The sequence below is a fragment of the Stegostoma tigrinum genome, chromosome 14, assembly GCF_030684315.1.
Source record: "Stegostoma tigrinum isolate sSteTig4 chromosome 14, sSteTig4.hap1, whole genome shotgun sequence".
Lineage (NCBI taxonomy): Eukaryota > Metazoa > Chordata > Chondrichthyes > Orectolobiformes > Stegostomatidae > Stegostoma > Stegostoma tigrinum.
The window spans coordinates 61,136,879-61,157,044 of NC_081367.1; the positions used below are offsets into that span (position 1 = coordinate 61,136,879).

Here is a 20,166-nt window from a genome sequence, read left to right on the forward strand (position 1 = left end):
TAGACTGTGAATAGTTGAGGCCCAACACTGGTCCCGGTGGTTGCAGCCTGCCAACCTGAAAAAGATCAATACTCTGCTTCCTTCATGCAAGTAGATTCCGTGTCCATGCTAATATGCTACCGTCTACATTATGTGCTGTTATGTAGCAAACTTTTGATTTGGCACCTATTAAATACATTTTTGGAAATCCAGGTACACCATCTCTGCAGTTCCCTTTATATCAATGTTGTTTGTTGCTTCTTTTAAGAAAAAGTTATAAACTAGTAAAACATGATTTCTCTTTCACAAAGCTATGCTGTGTCTGCATTGTGATTTTCTGGGTATCCTGCTATAACCGCTGTAATAATGGGCAGGGGACAATGTTAGCAGGAGATTTAATGCAGGTATTTCTCCAATAATACAATCGTTACGTTCTTGTGCAACCTTGTGCTATAAGAAATTTGCCGTGGAAAATCACGTTATTGGGCAATTGTAATAGAAAATTGCTATACTGTAGTGTGGAAAGTTCTGTGTTCTCCAAACAGCATCCACCATTCATCAATCGTGTTATAGCCAATTCATGTTAATGAAACACACATAGCAGAAAAACTTGTAGCTGTTTTCAAAAATCATGAGGTGTCTGGACACAGTAGTTGGGTAGAAACTGTTCCCACTCATAAAATAATTGAGAAGGCAGCACATATTAAAAGTGATTTGCAAAAGACACAAATGTTATGTGAGAAAATTCATTTGAACACAGTGGATAGTTGGGATCTGCAATGCTTTGCCTAAATGTTTGGTGGAGCTAGGTTGAATTGTGGCATTCAGGAGGGAATTAGATGACTGTTTGAATAAATATAATGTGCAGTGTTGTGTGAAAGAGGCAGGAGAATGGCACTAAATCATAATGCTCAGTACAGACAGTACTGCACCCTAACAATTCTGTGTTTCTTTGGGATTCTAGCAACTTTCATATGATGGATGTTGGCCTATAGTTTCCTTCTTTTTGTCTTTCTGCCTTCTGGAATAAAATTGTTACAGTAGCTATTTTCCAAACTACCAGGACTCTTCCAGAATCTAAGGAAGTTTGGAAAATTATAACCAATGCAATCTACTACACCAGCAGCCACTTTATTTAAAACACTTGGATGTAAGCCATTTGAGCATGGGGATGAGTTAGCTTTTAGTCAAATGGTTGTCCCGGCACCTTTTCTGTTGAAGTGATTTTTTTTAAAAAGAATCCTCCGTTTCATACGCCTCATGAATTTCAAGCACTTTTGGAAGAAACACTTCCAATCTGACCTGTTCACCTGAGCATTCATGGCTCCTCCTGTCATTCCTAATTTAAGTCGATTATTCATAACCCTCTGTTATATTCTCCCTCATATGTTTGATTATTTTTCCTCTTTAATACGTCTACATTTTTCACTTTTAGCATCACTCTGGTACATAAATTCATTTAGAAATGCTTTATTGCTTATGTTGTCACTGTTAGCTTGCCAATTGGTTTGAAATTAAGGCTGGAAAGAGTTTGGATCCTTTGACACTTTAAAATTGGAAGAATTAGAGCCATATTTTAAGATATGAAGAGAAAACTGAAACTGCTTTGCACCATGTTCTCCAAGAATCTACCTCCGAACACTCTGTTTGTTAAGTGAAATGAATGGATTTCAGCATCTCATCCAAAAGAATTCATGCATTTCTTATGGTAATAGAGCTTCATCTTCCGGCTTTTTGTATTGTTAGATCCATTTTAATTTTAGTTGACATGCTGCAAACGTATGAAATGGAAGAGAAAAGTAGAGATACGAGTTGAATAGAAATGGGTTGAATTTCACGAAGGTAATAAAATGTGAGGTTGGATGAACACAGCAGGCCAAGCAGCATCTCAGGAGCACAAAAGCTGACGTTTTGGGCCTAGACCCTTCATCAGAGAGGGGGATGGGGTGAGGGTTCTGGAATAAATAGGGAGAGAGGGGGAGGTGGACCGAAGATGGAGAGAAAAGAAGATAGGTGGAGAGAGTATAGGTGGGGAGTTAGGGAGGGGATAGGTCAGTCTAGGGAAGACAGACAGGTCAAGGAGGTGGGATGAGGTTAGTAGGTAGATGGGGGTGCGGCTTGGGGTGGGAGGAAGGGATGGGTGAGAGGAAGAACAGGTTAGGGAGGGAGAGACAGGTTGGACTGGTTTTGGGATGCAGTTCGCAACAAACAACTGCACCTCCCAGTCGCAAACCATTTCCACTCCCCCTCCCATTCTTTAGATGACATGTCCATCATGGGCCTCCTGCAGTGCCACAATGATGCCACCCGAAGGTTGCAGGAACAGCAACTCATATTCCGCCTGGGAACCCTGCAGCCTAATGGTATCAATGTGGACTTCACCAGTTTCAAAATCTCCCCTTCCCCCACCACATCCCTAAACCAGCCCAGTTCGTCCCCTCCCCCCACTGCACCACACAACCAGCCCAGCTCTTCCCCTCCACCCACTGCATCCCAAAACCAGTCCAACCTGTCTCTGCCTCCCTAACCTGTTCTTCCTCTCACCCATCCCTTCCTCCCACCCCAAGCCGCACCCCCATCTACCTACTAACCTCATCCCACCTCCTTGACCTGTCCGTCTTCCTTGGACTGACCTATCACCTTCCTACCTCCCCACCCATACTCTCCTCTCCACCTATCTTCTTTTCTCTCCATCTTCGGTCTGCCTCCCCCTCTCTCCCTATTTATTCCAGAACCCTCACCCCATCCCCCTCTCTGATGAAGGGTCTAGGCGTGAAACGTCAGCTTTTGTGCTCCTGAGATGCTGCTTGGCCTGTTGTGTTCATCCAGCCTCACATTTTATTATCTTGGATTCTCCAGCATCTGCAGTTCCCATTATCTCTGAATTTCACGAAGGATCTGGTACGTGGCAATTTCAGGGAGTTTCATAGTGTTTCTCTCCATGTGCTCCAGTGACTTATCTTACCTGATTTTTCTCGTTTGCACATCATTATATATGCAACGTGCCTCTGAGGCACCAGTCCTATCTATCTAGTGGCAGAAGCACATGCCACTGTTAGGACCTTGTGGGATTTCTGTGCTAACATTAGAAGACATACTGTAAGTCACAAACAGCCCTCATGGTTCATGGAATAGGAGGGAAACAAGAAAATGAAAAGCTTTTGAGGGCACCTGGGTAATATTTCATTGCAAATAAATTCTCACGCCTGTAAATGTATTACCATTTGACATCATTACTTGTCTGACTATCATAGTAGCTGCAAGAATGAATCTTTCATTTCAAGCCATGTTAAAGTCCTATCTAAGGGAATGCACTCTTTCCCGCACATCTAACAAAGCATAACTTTTTGCCAATGTTTGATGTCGGAGTGTCACAGGCTGGAAAACATTCAAATGGTTGAAAAATTTAACTTGAATTTAACAATAGTAATATTGGGAAAAAAAAATCCCATTAAAATGCTGTGCTTACTTCTGGGAGTAAATATGGCTGTTTGCCTTTTGAAGAACAACAAATTTCCAGTCAATGAATAGACACCTTGCCCAACCCTCACATTAGAAGCAGGTTTCTGCTTGTTGCATCTGACACTACACTGCTGTATCATTCTGAAGATGTTTTTCCTGTTTGATGACCTGATCTTCCTCCTTAAAACAACTGCTGCCTCTGTCCCAGCTCTTCAGCATTAATTACTACCTCGCTTTTCCTGCTCAGATTGTGCAGTGTTCGGTGCCCAAGGATTATGTAGCACATTCTGTCTGCAATGTGCTGCAAGACCCTCCACCCCTCGGATTGATCCAAACAGATGAACCCATCTTCAGGAGATCTATCATTACACTCTACTGTCGCCTGGCAGAAAAATAGGCTATGTTGTAACTAGGCACAGCTTCAAGCAGGGTGTTGTGTAATGGCATCATCATCCATGGTTGCAGATGGAAACACTTTTTAAAAAAAGAATTGACTTGTAGGGTGCTCATCTCACTGGCTGACCAGCATTTATTGCATGTCTGTAGTTGCCCTTGAGAATGTGGTGGTGAGCTGCCTTCTTGAATTGCTGTAGTCCATGTGCTTTAGGTAGAACCATTAGGGAGGCAATTCCAGGATTTTGACCCAGCAGCACTGAAGGAATGGCAATACATTTCCAAGTCGGGATGTAAGAGGCTTGGAGCGAAATTTGTAGGTGCTGATGTTCCCGTGTATCTACTGCTCTTACCCTTCTAGAAAGAAGTAAGCTGTCTAAGGATCTTTGGTGAATTTTTGCAGCACATGTTGTACATAGTACATTCTGCTACTCAGTGTTGGTGGTGGAGGGAGTAGATGCTTATGGATGTGCTGATCAAGCAGTCTGCTTTGTCCTGGATGGTGTTGAGGTTCTCGAGTGTTTTTGAAGCTGCAGGCAAGTGGGAAGAATTCCATCACATTCTTCACTTGTGCCTTGTAATTGGTGGACTGGTGTGGAGGAGTCAGGAGATAAGTTCCTTGTCACAGTATTCCTGGCCTCTGACCTGCTCTTGTAGACACCCTGTTGATTTGGCAAGTCTAGTTGAATCACTGGTCAAGGGTAAACCCCAAATGTTGCTGGAGGTGGATTCAGTGGTAGTAACACAACTGAATGCCAAGGGGTATTGGTTAGACCGTCTCTTGCTGGAGATGATTATTGTGTGGCATTTGTATGGTGTGAATGTTATTTACTAATTGTCGGCCAAACATAGATATTGTCTGGAACTTGTTGCATTTGAACATGGACTACTTCAGTACGTGAAGAGTCACAAATGAACGAACAAAAAAAAAGGACAACATAGGAACAGGCTCTTTGGCCCACCAAGACTGCACTGACACATGACGCCTTTCTGGAAAAAAAACCTTTGGCTTGTATGTGGTCTGTATCCCTCACTTCACTGCCTATTCATTTATCTGTTAAGATTCCTCTTAAACGTTGCTTTTGTACCTGCTGCTACCATCCCCTCTGCAGCACGTTCCAGACACTTAACACACACGGTTTAAAAAGACTTGCCTCTCACATCTTTAAACTTTTCCTTGCTGAACATTGTTTAGTCATCAGCATCCCCACGTCTGACCTTATGATGGAGGGAAGTTCATTGAAGCAGCTGAAGATGATTGGGCCTAGGATACTATCCTGAAGAATTCCTGCAGAGATATCTGACTTCCAGGTATGACTCCAGTCACAGGAGAGTTTGCCCTCTGATTTCTATTGATTCCAGTTTTGCTCGGGCTCCTTCATGCCACAGTTGGTCAAATAGGGCATTGATATCGAGGGCTGGCACTCTCGCCTCACCTCTGGAATTCAGCACTTCTGTGTTTGAATCAAGGCTGTAATGAGGTCAACAGCTGATTGGCTCTGGCAAAACCCAAACAGATTGTCATTGAGCAAACTGGGTGTCACTTAATCACTGATAGCTTGTACATATTCCTGAATGGAAGCCTTTTCTTTTGATGACGTTTGCTGCATCATGATATAGCGTTCTCAAAGTGAATTGTCTAGTACTGCTTGGGCAAAGCCTACTGCCTGTGCTAACCTTGTTAAGGGGAAATCAAATTATCCGATGTCTACATTGCTAACACAACAGGTTGTAGAGGTGCAGGTTGAGGATCAAGAGAGCCTGCACAAGTCTCAACTGGATACTTTGAAGCAGCCAGTTGCATTAAAAATCCAACGCATTTTCACCTTGATGGTCAGCCACCCTTTCCGGTCATAAATCCTTCCCCAGTAGATGACACCATTTTATTAAGGTGTCCCAGAACATTCTCAGCCTGTGGCAGCAATACGTTCACATGGAAGATGTGACATTACAGAAGATAGATTCTGGCTGTCCTGTAATTCCTCTGCACCCTGAAGAGACCTTCAGCTGCAATTGAAAGTTTCAGAAAAGACTTAGAAGGATGTTGCTGGGATTGGAGTGTTTGAACTACAGGGAAAGGCTTAATAGGCTGGTGCTTCTTTCCCTGGAGTGTCAAAGACTGAGAGGTGACCTTGTAGAGGTTTTTAAAATCATGAGGGGCATGGATAGGGTGAATAATCAAGGTCATTTTCCCAGAGTAGGGGAGATCAAAACTAGAGGGCATAGGTTTGAGATGATAGGACGAAGATTTAAGGAGGACTGAAGGGCAACTTTTTCAAGCAGAGGGTGGTGTGCGTATAGAACGGGCTACCAGAGAAGGTGGTGGAGGCGGGTTCAGTTACAATATTTAAAAGGCATTTGGATGGGTACGTGAATAGGATGGCTTAGAGCAAAATGGGCCAAATGTTGCTGAATGGGACTGGATCAGTTTAGGATATCTGATCGATGTGGAGAAGTTGGACCGAAGAGTCTATTTTTGTGCTGTTTGACTGTATGACTCTAACTTATTTGAGTGGAGGCTATTTGGTAGCTGATTGGGCTTGCTGGTACATATGTTCCTTCTTGATTTCATTGCACCGGGGACCAAGAATCCTGCAATGGCTTGACCAGTTTCCTATGTATGAGGACAATTGGGAACAGAATAGGTTGCTAGTTCTGTGAGCAGTTGGCGTTAGCATATCATAATTGTGTCAGTTTAGCATAGTTCTTAATACAGGGGGAGATGGAAGCTCCAGCAAGGGGCCTATGGAATGCCCGTGTATGTCCCTTTGACAAAGGTGGCCTTATTCATTCGTATGCAGGACCAGCCATGTTGCATAATACAATAGAGATTTTTGAGGGTGATGTAATTATTGTGACCTTGACACTCCCCTTATTTGCCACCGCTCTGCCTTTTCACATCCAAGAAAAAAGGTAGCATTAATCATAAGAGTATGTTAGCAAATACATACAGTTGAAGGTGGCAGGAAATTATTTTGGTGCCCTTTTGCAGACTTTAAGACCTTGGATTATCTTTGTGAAATGTGGTTTGAATGTGACATTTTTGCAATTGTGTGTAATTATTTCTCCTTTACAGAGTTGACTAGAAATTGATTTGCAATGACCAATGGTATCATCAAGATTGCTTGTAACCGTAATTTTTATCCCACGTATTTGGTCACTGCATGTATTTCAAACACAAAGCTCTGAGAGTACTGTATAGATCTCTTCAACTTGTACTACCTGTTTCTTGCGATTTCACGTTGAAGGGCCTTGTATGACTCAGTCTGTTAATCCAGGTTTAATAGTCCTGTTTTGGTTACTGGCCCATAAAACCATAAGATACAGGAGCAGAATTAGGCCATTTGCCCCATTGAACTTCCTCTGCCATTCATTCACGGCTGATATATTTCTCAAGTCCATTCTCCTGCTGTCTTCCTGTAATCCTTTATCCCCTTACTAATTAAGAATCTAGTTTTGGAGCTATGAGGTCATGTTGCAGCTGTACAAAACTCTGGTGCAGCTGCACTTGGAGTATTGCGTACAGTTCTGGTCGCCGCATTATAGGAAGGATGTGGAAGCGTTGGAAAGGGTGCAGAGGATATTTACCAGGATGTTACCTGGTATGGAGGGAAGGTCTTGTGAGGGACTTGAGGCTGTTTTCTTTAGAGAGAAGAAGGTTAAGCGGTGACTTAAGAGAACATACAAGATGATCAGAGAATTAGATAGGATGGACAGTGAGAGCCTTTTTCCTCAGATGGAGATGGCTAGCACAAGGGGATGTAGCTTTAAGTTGAGCGGTGATCGATATACGACAGATGTCAGAGGTAAGTTCTTTACTCAGAGTAGTAAGGGCGTGGAATGCCCTGCCTGCAACCGTAGTAGAATCGCTAAGTTTAAGGGCATTTAAATGGTCGTTGGATAAACATATGGATAATAATGGAATAGTGTAGGTTAGATGGGCTTCAGTTTGGTTTCACAGTTTGGCGCAATGTCGCGGGCAGAAGGGCCTGCACTGCACTGTAGTGTTCTATGTTCTAAGTTCTAACTCCAATTTAAATGTACTCAGTGACTGTCCTGTACAGCCCCCTGCGGTAATGAGTTCCACAGATTAACCATTCTCTGGCTGAAGAAATTTCTCCTGAAGTCAGTTCTAAAGGATGACCCTTCACTCAGAGGTTGTGCCCTTGGGTCCTAGATTCTCTTTCTAGTGGAAATATCTTCTCAATGTCTATTCTATCATGGCCTTTCGATATTCTGTAAGTTTCAATGAAATCCTCCTCTCATCCTTCGAAACTCCAGCGAATACAGACCCAGAGTCATCAGCCTTTATAACAAGCTCTTCATTCCCAGGATCATTCATGTAACACTCCTCTGCATCATCTCTAAGGCCAGCATAGCCTTCCTTGGATACGGGGCCCAAAACTGCTCACAATATTCCAAATGTTATCTGACCAGAGTCTTATGTACCCTCAATTGTACATCTCTGTTCTTGTATCCAACCCTCTTAAAATGAATGCTAACGTTGCATTTGCTTTCCTAATTGCTAACTGAACCTGCATGTTAACCTTAAGAGAATATTAACCAAGTCCCTTTGTTATTCAGCTTTCTGAAGCCTTTCCCTGTTTAGAAAGCAGTCTACACGTCTATTCTTTCTACCAAAGTGCATAACCTCTTACTTTCCTGATTTGTATTCCATCTGCTGCTTTTTTGCCCTCCTCGTCTGTCCAAATTTTCCTTCAGCTTCCCCACTTCTTCACCACTACCTAGCCTTCCACCTATCTTTGTTTCATCTGCAAACATAGCAACAGTACCCTCCATTCCTTTGTCTGGATCGTTAATGTATGACATGAATAATTGTGGTCCCAACATGGACCCCTGCGGAACTCGACTAGTCACTGGCTGCCATCTTGAAGAAGTTATCCTACTCTTTGCCTTTTGCCAGTAAGCCAACCCTCTATCCATGCCAGTACCCTGCCTCTAACACCATGGGCTCTTGTCTTATTTAGCAGCTCCTTGTCAAAGGCCTCTGGAAATCCAAATAGATCATGTCCAATGGCTCTCCTTTGTCTAATTTGCTTCTTATCTTCTCAAAGAATTATAACTGATTTGTCAGGCATGACAAAGCTGTGCCAACTCCGCCCTATTTCACCGTGCACTTCTAGATACTCTGTAATTTCATCCTTAATAGGGGACTCTGAAATCTTACCAATAATCGAGGTCAGGCTAACTGCTGTATATTTTCCTGTTCTTGTCTTCTGCCTTCTTACCTTCTTAAATCAGCATGTTGCATTTGCCATTTTTCAGTCTTCTGAGACCCTCCTTACTACTGCATGATTGCCATCAATGCCTCTACAGTCTCCTCAGCTATTTCCTTCAGAACTCTACTGGGTAGTCCATCTAGCCTAGGTGGTTTATCCACCTTCAGACTTTTCAGCTTCCCTAGCACCACCTCAACAATTACAATGAAACTCATTTCTGCCCCCGATCCTCGAAGCTCTGGTATGCTTCTGGTCTCTTCCGCTGTGAAAACCAGTGCAGAGTACCAATTCATTTCCTCTGCCATTTCTTTGTTCCCTGTTGCTACATCTCCAGCCTCATTTTTCAGTGATCAAATGTCCATCCTTGCCTCCCTCTTACCTCTTAGTCAATTGAAAAAATCCCTTACAATCTACTTTTATGTTACTAACTAGCATAACCTCAATTTCACCACCTCCCCGTTATTGTATTTTTAGTTCCGTCTGCTGATTTTTTTTTAAAGGCTTCCCAATCCTCTGGCTTCCCACAAATTTTCATTATATTGTGTGCTTTTTCTTTTGCTGTTAAGCTGGCCTTGGCTTCCCTTATCAGCCATGGTTGTCTCATCCTCCCCTTAGTAAGTTTTATCTTCCTTGGGATGAATTTCTGCTGTGCCTCCCGAATTAACCCCAGAAAGTCTTGCTGTTGCAGCTCCACTGTCTTCCCTGCTCGGCTCCCCTTCCAATCAACTCTGGCCAGTGACTCCCTCATGTCTTTGCAGTTACCTTTACTCAGTTGTAATACTGTTACATCTGATTGCAACTTCTTTCTCTCAGACTGCAGTGTGAATTCTTTCACGTCATAGTCAGTGTTCTCTAGGGGTTCTTTCACCTTAAGCTGTCTAATGAAGACTACCTCATTGCACGTCAACAAATCTGGAATTGCTAGTTCACTCGTGAGCCATATCAGAAGCTGCTGCAAAAAACAATTGCATAAACATTCCACAAATTCCTTTTCTTGAGGTCTGTTACCAACCTGATTTTCCCAGGCTATCTGCACATTGATGTCTCGTGATTATTACAATAGTGCTTTCCTACATGCCATTTGTCTCCTGATTTATATTCTTCCTCATGCCCTGACTACTGCTAGGAGGACTGTACACATTTCCCATCAGAGTATTCCTTCTTTTATGGTTTCTCAACTCTACCCACACAGATTCTGTGCCTTCTGACCCTATATCACTTCTTGATATTGATGTTAATTTAATTTCTTACTAAAAGGCAATCCACCCATTCTGCCCATTTGCCTGTTCTTTTGATAGAACATGTTTCCTTGGATATTTAATTCCCAGCCCTGATCCCCTTGCAGCCATGTCTCTGTGATACCTACATTGTACCTGTCAGTTCCAATCTACACAACAAGCTCATTTGCTTTATTTTGTATTAAATTAGAATTGGCGCAGTCTTGGTGGGCCGAAGTGCCCGTTCCTGTGCTATATTGTATTTCTGTCGATAATGCATGCATTTAAGTACAGTATCCTTGGTCCTGCGTGGACCTTGCTCCTTCTCATAGTTGCCCCTTATCTGCTGTGTCTGTAGTTAGATTGCTGACCCTTTTCGTACTCTGTCCTATTACTTGTTCTGGAAATTTTAATAACCTCCGTTGAGCATCTCCCCTTAACTTGTTTCCATCTGCATCCCAGCATGCTGCCTGCAATCCCCCACAATAGATTCCCCCACCTTCCCTATCGCAGCAGTAGCCCTTGATAAACTGCTTTACCTTTCAATGAACAGACCCCTGAAGACTGACTGTGACCATCCCTGACTAACTTGGAAGGCGAACTCCAACTAATGATTAACCAGACCCTTGACAACTGAATTCTCTGCAGCTTCCTGACTGATGTATTGCTAATCCCCTGACTGGTTGCACTGGGCTTGGGAGACAGTCAATGGAGTAAGCATGGTCTGTAATGATATTGGCTCCTGATCCTGACTGCGATGTGGTCAGCCAGGGTCGAGATTAGGCCTGCTGTTCACTGACTGGCGACAATCCCGTTTGACTTGATTGTGGACAACTCCCTTAGTCTTTGAGATGTGGCTATTTAGTTGAGGCACATGCAGTGAGTTTTCTGCATAAGCTACTGATACATGTTTTAGGTATGGCATTGATGTATCATGATGCCATACAGCGACATATCCACCTGCCATGACCATTGCTGTCAGCTGTGACAAGCTTTCTGGCTTTGCATCTGTACTTCTGCCTTGCCTTTTAGCAAACTACTGTGAGCCTGCAAATTCTAGATAAGGCTGAAAATGCAAAATGCAAGGTAAAGATACTGTGAACGTTCAAGTAAGCATAAAGTGATTAAGGCCAAAGATGGCAAGTGAAGAACCCTGAGGTGCACTCTACTCTGATACATCAGATGGTTTCTTGTCCTTGTGTACAAAGTGGCCAGGCAGCAGAATTGTAATGAATATTGTCTGTGCACTGCAAAGTACAGCATTAAAGTGGAATACTATTTTCTAAATCAGTGTCAGATGTGCCTATGATGTGGTGAGACTAGCCTAAGTCTGATGCCAGTCTTCATGGATGAACGGTTACAGGTAATTGCAACCCATGAAATGTGCCCTGAGGTGTTGAAGACTGCTGCCCAATGTGGTGGCCCAGAGAAGCAAGGGATCAAGGCTAGAGCTGCCAGGAGCTACTCACGTTGAGCGTTGTTGCATTTGGTTCTTTGTCACTAGGAAATTAGAAAGCTGCGTATAAATTAAGTTTAATCAGTAATGCCACTCACTAGTAAGATTCCCGTTTCACCATTCAAACCTTGGATGGAAAATCAGACATTTTTTTTGTCTAAGAATCTCATCATTCTAATTGTTTCATATTTTCCCAACTGACTCACCATTGCTCATGTCATTCACGGCTGGGTGCTTCTGCTCATTGTAGAGTCTCTTAGCTCAGAAACAGACCATTCGTTTGAACTCATTTGTGCTGACCAGACGTCCCAATCTGATCTAGTACCATTTGCTAGCATTTATTCCTTATCCCTCTAAAACCCTTCCTATTCACATACCCAGCTAGATGCCTTTTAAATGTTCTAATTGTACTTGCCTCCACCAATTCCTCTGGCAGCTCATTCCAGACATGCGTCACCCTCTGCATGAAAGATTTATCCCTCCGATTCTTTTTAAATCTTTCCCCTCTCACCTTAAACCTATGCCTTCTAGTTTTGGACTACTCCACCCTAGGAAAAAAGATCTTGCTCCAGGGGAAAAAGCCCCAGCTTATTCGGTCTCTCCCTATCACTCAAATCCTCCAGTCCTGGCAACATCCTTGTAAATCTTTTCTGCACCTCCTCAAGTTTAACACCATCCTTTCTTATAGAAAGGCATTAAGTCAATAAAAGTGAGATACTAATGCATTGTGTGCAATTAGTGCAGTGCAGTGCAGTACAGTACTTGATCACAGGTGAATTTGCAGAACATTCCACCTCCACTAAAATAAGAGTACACAAGACTGTGCACATCTATACTGTAGCATGTAGTCAGACCAAAACCTTCTGTACAATTTGTGCTTCCTTGTCTCTGATTCAGTTTCCCCCATATTTAACATTAATTTTCACTTTTACTTTCTCTTTTGTCACTTTCTCCCATATTGAATCAATCTGTTTGGATTCTTAACATTCTGTTCAACCCTGAACTGAGCTTGAAATCCCTCTACTTACTTTCAGCTCCATAACTTAACTCCTTCTTGCTGGCTATTTAGCTCCTCCATTCCTGGAATATTTAGTCATGCCTTTGTTACCTCCAGGCTTGTCCCTGCCAACCTTCTCCTTACTGCTGCTTTATGATTCACCCACCATAAATCATTCAAACTTAGTAGATTCATCTTCCATCCCACATTGTTCTGTTCACTCATCATCCCCATCCTGGCTGATTTATGTAGTTTGATGAGTCACAATGTAATGCATTCAAAGTCCTCTTCTCAAGTTATAGAACTACACACTGTGATATCACCCCACTCTTTTTTTGTTTCCTCCCCACATTCTTTGTAACCTTCTGTTATCACCTTAATGACTTGATTCTTTGACCTTGGCATCTCATGCACCCTTTCCTACATCCTCAAAGCAAGGATGTTTAATTGGCAAAGTGTAGAACTTTGGAACTAAATTTTTCTGGTGGTCCATCTTTTAAAAACCTATGAAAACTCACTTCACTAAAATTTTCAGTCAACCTTTAGGGATCTTATTATTTCTAGATTCTTAAAGGCCTCTTTCTGAATATTTTGTTCAAAATTAATTGAAGTTTTTATAATAATGATAATATGCATATGCAGGTTTGATGCTAACCGTATTTGGATTTAAAACTGCAAACTCAGGGACACAGAGCTAAGGGTGAATTGAGGAAGAACCTTTCTATTCAACAAGTTGTAATAAACTGGAATTCGCTACTTACAAGGATGTTAGTAGTAGAGACGATCAACGATTTCAAAAGGAAATTAGGTGGGCACTTGTATGGATATTAAACTTAGTGAATTGTGTGGCCTGAGCTGGAAAATTGAACTGACTAGATTCGTTTACAGTAGACCCAGTGGGCTGAATGGCTCCTGACTCAGAATCAGAAATTGGACATCTAGCACGTGATTGCAGGATACTGCAGTTGCAAATGTTTGTAACACAAGATTTTGAATGTTGGTGCCTTAGATTTCGTCACCATTTGGAACCTAGTACAATTAAACAGTGCATTTCTAAACTAGGAGGAGTTTGTTTTCTGAGGAGCTCAACATTTCATCTTCAATCTTTCATGAATTGATGTATTTGAGAAAATTTGTTTATGATTTTTAATTCTATCTAAAGTGTATTGCTCTGTGGACAACAGTGACCTGGTGTTAGAGATAATGGGAACTGCAGATGCTGGAGAATTCCAAGATAATAAAATGTGAGGCTGGATGAACACAGCAGGCCAAGCAGCATCTCAGGAGCACAAAAGCTGACGTTTCGGGCCTAGACCCTTCATCAGAGAGGGGGATGGGGAGAGGGAACTGGAATAAATAGGGAGAGAGGGGGAGGCGGACCGAAGATGGAGAGTAAAGAAGATAGGTGGAGAGAGTATAGGTGGGGAGTTAGGGAGGGGATAGGTCAGTCCAGGGAAGACGGACAGGTCAAGGAGGTGGGATGAGGTTAGTAGGTAGCTGGGGGTGCGGCTTGGGGTGGGAGGAAGGGATGGGTGAGAGGAAGAACCGGATAGGGAGGCAGAGACAGGTTGGACTGGTTTTGGGATGCAGTGGGTGGGGGGGGGGGGAAGAGCTGGGCTGGTTGTGTGGTGCAGTGGGGGGAGGGGACGAACTGGGCTGGTTTAGGGATGCAGTAGGGGAAGGGGAGATTTTGAAACTGGTGAAGTCCACATTGATACCATATGGCTGCAGGGTTCCCAGGCGGAATATGAGTTGCTGTTCCTGCAACCTTCGGGTGGCATCATTGTGGCAGTGCAGGAGGCCAAGTTCTTCAAGGACCGCAACTTTCCCCCCACAGTGATTGAGAACGCTCTTGACCGCGTCTCCCGTATTTCCCGGAACACATCCCTCACACCCTGCCCCCGCCACAACCGCCCCAAGAGGATCCCCCTCGTTCTCACACACCACCCTACCAACCTCCGGATACAACGCATCATCCTCCGACACTTCCGCCATTTGCAATCCGACCCCACCACCCAAGACATTTTTCCATCCCCTCCCCTGTCTGCTTTCCGGAGAGACCACTCTCTCCGTGACTCCCTTGTTCGCTCCACACTGCCCTCCAACCCCACCACACCCGGCACCTTCCCCTGCAACCGCAGGAAATGCTACACTTGTCCCCACACCTCCTCCCTCACCCCTATCCCAGGCCCCAAGATGACATTCCACATTAAGCAGAGGTTCACCTGCACATCTGCCAATGTGGTATACTGCATCCACTGTACCCGGTGCGGCTTCCTCTACATTGGGGAAACCAAGCGGAGGCTTGGGGACCGCTTTGCAGAACACCTCCGCTCAGTTTGCAACAAACAACTGCACCTCCCAGTCGCAAACCATTTCCACTCCCCCTCCCATTGTCTAGATGACATGTCCATCATGGGCCTCCTGCAGTGCCACAATGATGCCACCCGAAGGTTGCAGGAACAGCAACTCATATTCCGCCTGGGAACCCTGCAGCCATATGGTATCAATGTGGACTTCACCATTTTCAAAATCTCCCCTTCCCCTACTGCATCCCAAAACCAGCCCAGTTCGTCCCCTCCCCCCACTGCACCACACAACCAGCCCAGCTCTTCCCCCCACCCCCCCCCCCACCCACTGCATCCCAAAACCAGTCCAACCTGTCTCTGCCTCCCTAACCGGTTCTTCCTCTCACCCCAAGCCGCACCCCCAGCTACCTACTAACCTCATCCCACCTCCTTGACCTGTCCGTCTTCCCTGGACTGACCTATCCCCTCCCTAACTCCCCACCTATACTCTCTCCACCTATCTTCTTTACTCTCCATCTTTGGTCCGCCTCCCCCTCTCTCCCTATTTATTCCAGTTCCCTCTGCCCATCCCCCTCTCTGATGAAGGGTCTAGGCCCGAAACGTCAGCTTTTGTGCTCCTGAGATGCTGCTTGGCCTGCTGTGTTCATCCAGCCTCACATTTTATTATCAGTGACCTGGTGTTAGTTACATTTGGCCACCACCTAGTGGCTACTAATTAAATGACATTAGTTAAGAAGAATTGTGGGGAAACAATTTGGAACCAGAAAGAATCCAATTGTTTTGGTTGCACTTATTGAAGAAAATGTGAATTATTTCACTTTGCATTATTCTATGTTTATTCCAATAGATGTTGGTTGAAGCAAGATTCAGAGTTATTGTTTTATATTAGATGTAATGGAGTTGGAAATTATTCTCAATCAATTTTAAGCATTAAACGAGCTGTCACAATTTTAAATTTATTGCACTGTTTACACAGAAATGACTTGAACCCAGTTTTCCTTCTGCTTTCCCAAAGAATGCATGTAGATCTATGGATTTACCTTAATCTTAATTCCATTGTAACCAGTTAGACTTGTCCCATTCAGGTATTCAAACAAAATTGGATAGAACTATAAATATTAAGGGTAGCTTGCTGTATACGTTTGCAACTCTGCAGGTTGAACCCTTTCCACCACTGTAGAAATTGTCTTCCATTTGGGGCTTAAAGATCCAAAGGTTTCGCAGCACAGCTGGAATTTATAAAGGAGTCTGCAAACTAATTCTGCTTTTATTTGCTTAATTTCATTTGAAGAAAGAAAGCAAATACATCACAAAGACAGTAACAGGCAAAATAAAATGAAACAACAGTTCATAGCTTTGGAATGTGAAAAACATTCATTCATTGAAGTAGTTTCCCACTTAAGGGGAAATAAACATTAAAGTTTAGCCATTGTTGGGAAGGATAAGTGCAACAACAGTAACAATTTGCTTTTACTGTAGGGAAACATGCCAACACAGTATTAAAAACCAAAGTTTGACATCCTTTGCAATGCTATTGGGATAGATGTATGTATTTCACAATATGTGGTACAAGTATGTACTTTTTTTTTAAACTTAAAAAACACCTGTGTTTGAAATTCTGCAGCTGTCTTCTCTATATGTACGATAAGGTGATAGCTCCAAATGTCTCATTAGCTCCACCTTTGCAACGGTGTAAAGATCCCACTAAATCAATGAAAAAAGATTCTGTGATGAGCACACCGACAGCCTTGGAAGAAGAGGCAAAACGTCAGAAGGATGATAAGAATAAGAAGTTGATATCCTGTTTTGCATTGTCTCCGGAAGAGGAAGTGAATAATGCTCTGAGTGCAGATTCCTTCAATCCATGTGAGTTCAACATGATGATTAGATATTGTATTATTTTCTGTCGAGTGACCCATTTTCACATGAGTTTTGAGTGGATGTTTTGTAATGTTGGGGCATAAACATGCTTGGATTATTTGACAGTGTTTTAAAAAATGTAACTAATTTCAAGTGATTTTGAACATTAAATACTTCTTACGACATAAACAAAATAAGATTATAAGCAAAAGTTGAGATCTGCAATTTGAAGATACTTTAAGTCATGAGTTAGTAATTATATGGCAGGGTGAAGCCCAATGAAAAATTTTTACACTCTGGTTTCAAAGATGAGAAGTGGTGATACCTAGAGTTCTGTCTGCGACCTCAGCTTTAGTTTGTGCATATTAACTTGAATAAGGTAATAGATAACTGTATGTGCAAGTTTGCAGGATGATACAATGTTGGTCGGAGAAGTTCTTAAAGAGAGTAAAGTCAAAGTTATTGCAGCAAACTGGGGAAATGAGATTTCAATGTGAGAGAATAAGACAGCATATAGTTGGATCTTGGAAAGTCAAATCATGCTTGTGAGAGACTAGGCTTTTATGGATCTAGATGTCTGTATGCCTAAGTCACTAAAATCTGGTTAACAGTTTGAAAAGTAAGAACAAGGTTAGTAGATTGTTAGTCTTAAGTCAGGGTTGGAAATCAAATGTGAAAAATGAACCTCAACAGAAGTACATATTGAATATTAGACTCTGAACCCTGGGAAACATGTTTTGTTAATTTATTTATGGGATAAAAGCTGGCAAGGCCATGTGGTTACACCCACAATTCTATCAGTGATTTCCCAGATTTTGATCAACTGCAATGTTGGACAGTGAAATAATTCTAAGACCAATAGTGCCCAAGTGGGAGGGAGAGTTGAAGGTCATGGTATTCCCTTGCATCTGTCATCCTTGGTGTTCTATGTGTTGGGGGTCACAAGAGAAGGTGTTGCCAAAGGAATCTTGGCAAGTTGTTGCCATACATCTTGTAAATGATGCAGCAGAGCTGACACTGCACTGGTTGTGTTCAAGGTGTTGGCTGAAGTACTGATCAATGGCGTTGCTTTATTCTGAATGATGTCAAGCTTATTGAGTGTTATTGAAACTGATCTAATACCAACAAATGAAGAATTTTGCATCACATTCCTGATCTGTGCCTTGTAGGTAGTGGAGAGATGGGAGATGAACTCCTGCTGTTACATTTCCATTTCTGTAACCTGCCTTGTAGCATTAGTTCTTTTTTAAAAATTCAATCATGTGATGTGCCTGTCACTAGCAGGACCAGCATTTATTGCCCGTCCTTAGTTGCTGTTGAGAAGCTGCCACCTTAAACTGCTGCAGTCGATTTAATGTAGATACTCAATGCCATTAAAGCGGGAATTCCGGGGTTTTGCCCTAGCAACCCTGAAGGAGTGGTGATCTAGTGAATGGCATAGAGCAACCTTATAGGTAGTGCTGTTCCGTGCCCTTGCCCTCCTAGTTTGTAGTGGTAGTAGATTATGGGTTTGGAAGGTGCTGTCTGAGGATCTTCGGTTAATTCCTGCAGTGCATCTTGTAGGTAGTGCACACTTCTGCTATTGAATGTTGGTGGTGGAGGAACTGAATGTTTGTGGATGTGGTGCGAATCAATTTGCCTGTTTTTGTCCTGGATGGTGTTATGCTTCTTGACTGTTGTTGGAGCTGCATCCGTCCAGACAGATGGGTGAATTCCATCACACTCCTGACCTGAGCCTTAGAGATCGTGCTCAGGTTCTGGGGAGTCAAAGAGCGAGTTATTTACAGTATTCCTTGCCTTTAACCTGCTCTCCTATCCATATATAACTAGTCCAATTCGGTTTCTGGTCAATATTTATATGACTAAGTAAGTTGCTTGTAAGTTGTAATGCTGAATGTTGATAGTTGTGATTCAATAAAATAAATATCCTTGAACATGAAGATTGTAGGTTATATTCCCTTTTGGAAATTGTCATTGCCTGCTACTTAAGTAATGAGTGTGTCAAATCAGCTCCAACCTTACATGGACTTCTGTAAGGCCTTTGAAAGGCTACTTATAGCAAACTGGTACAAAATGTAAAGTCGCAAAGTGTCAGAGGTGAGTTTACAAGATGGATAAAAAAAATTGGCTCAGTGATAGAAGACAGAGGATAGCAGTGATAGGGTGCATTTCTGAATGGAGGGCTGTGAATAGTGGCATTCCTCAAGGATCAGTGTTGGCACTTTTTGCTATTTGTAATATATATAAATGATTTTGAGGAAAATGGAACTGGTTTGATTAATAAGTGTGTCATTTGCAAAAAGGTTGGTGGAATTGCAAATAACAGTAAGGAACGTCAGAGGGTACAGCAGGATATAGATCGGTTCACTTGGGCAGATGGAGTTTAATCTGGAAAAATGTGAGGTAATGCATTTTGGAAGGTCCAATCCAGATGGAATATATACAGTCAATGACAGAGCCCTAAAGAACACTGATAGGCAGAGGGATCTGGATGTACAGGTACACTGATCACTGAAAGTGGCAATGCAGATGGAGAAGGTAGTCAACAAGGCATGCGTCATTGAGTTTAAAATTGGCGGGTAATGTTGCAGCTTTATAGAATCAGAGTTAGGCAACATTTGAAATATTGTGTTCACTTCTGGTAGCCAAACTACCAGAAGGGTGTGGTGGCTTCGGAGAGGGAACAGAAAAGATTTACCAGGATGTTGGCTGGTATGGAGGGCATTAGTTACGAGGAGAGGTTGGAAAGACTTGTGTTATTCTTACCGGAATGACAGAGATTGAGGGGCGACCTGAGAGAGGCCTTCAAGATTATGAAGGGCATGGACAGAGTGGACAGTCAGAAGCTTTTTCCCAGGGTGGAAGGCTCAGCTACTCGGGGACATAGGTTTAAGGTGTGAGGGGCAAAGTTTAAAGGTGATGTATGAGGCAAGTTTTTCAGAGGGTGATGGGTGCCTGGAACTTGCTGCCAGGAGAGATGGTGGAAGCAGATACAGTAGTCACTTTTAAAGGGCATCTTGACAAATACATGAATAGGATGGGAATAGAGGGATACGGTCCCTGGAAGAGTAGAGGGGTTTTAGGTGTGATGGGCAGCATGTCGGTGCAGGCTTTGAAGTTCGAAGTCCTGTGCTGTAATTTTCTTTGCTCTAACCTGAATGATGCCCAGTTATTTCTGCTTGCAGGTACAAACTGCTTGATTATCTAAGTAGATAGCAGGAACTGCCGATGCTGGTGAATCTGAGATAACACA

General features: G+C 42.9%; 1 protein-coding gene across 1 annotated transcript in view; it reads left to right on the forward strand.

The window, feature by feature from the left end:
- The window catches only part of LOC125457814 (ski-like protein), a 74,787-nt gene that overhangs the window by 43,905 nt on the left and 10,716 nt on the right, over positions 1-20,166 (forward strand). The window contains exon 4 of the mRNA XM_048542449.2: positions 16,678-16,919. Within this exon, the coding sequence (XP_048398406.1) occupies positions 16,678-16,919 (242 nt within the window). The remainder of the gene's footprint in view (positions 1-16,677; positions 16,920-20,166) is intronic.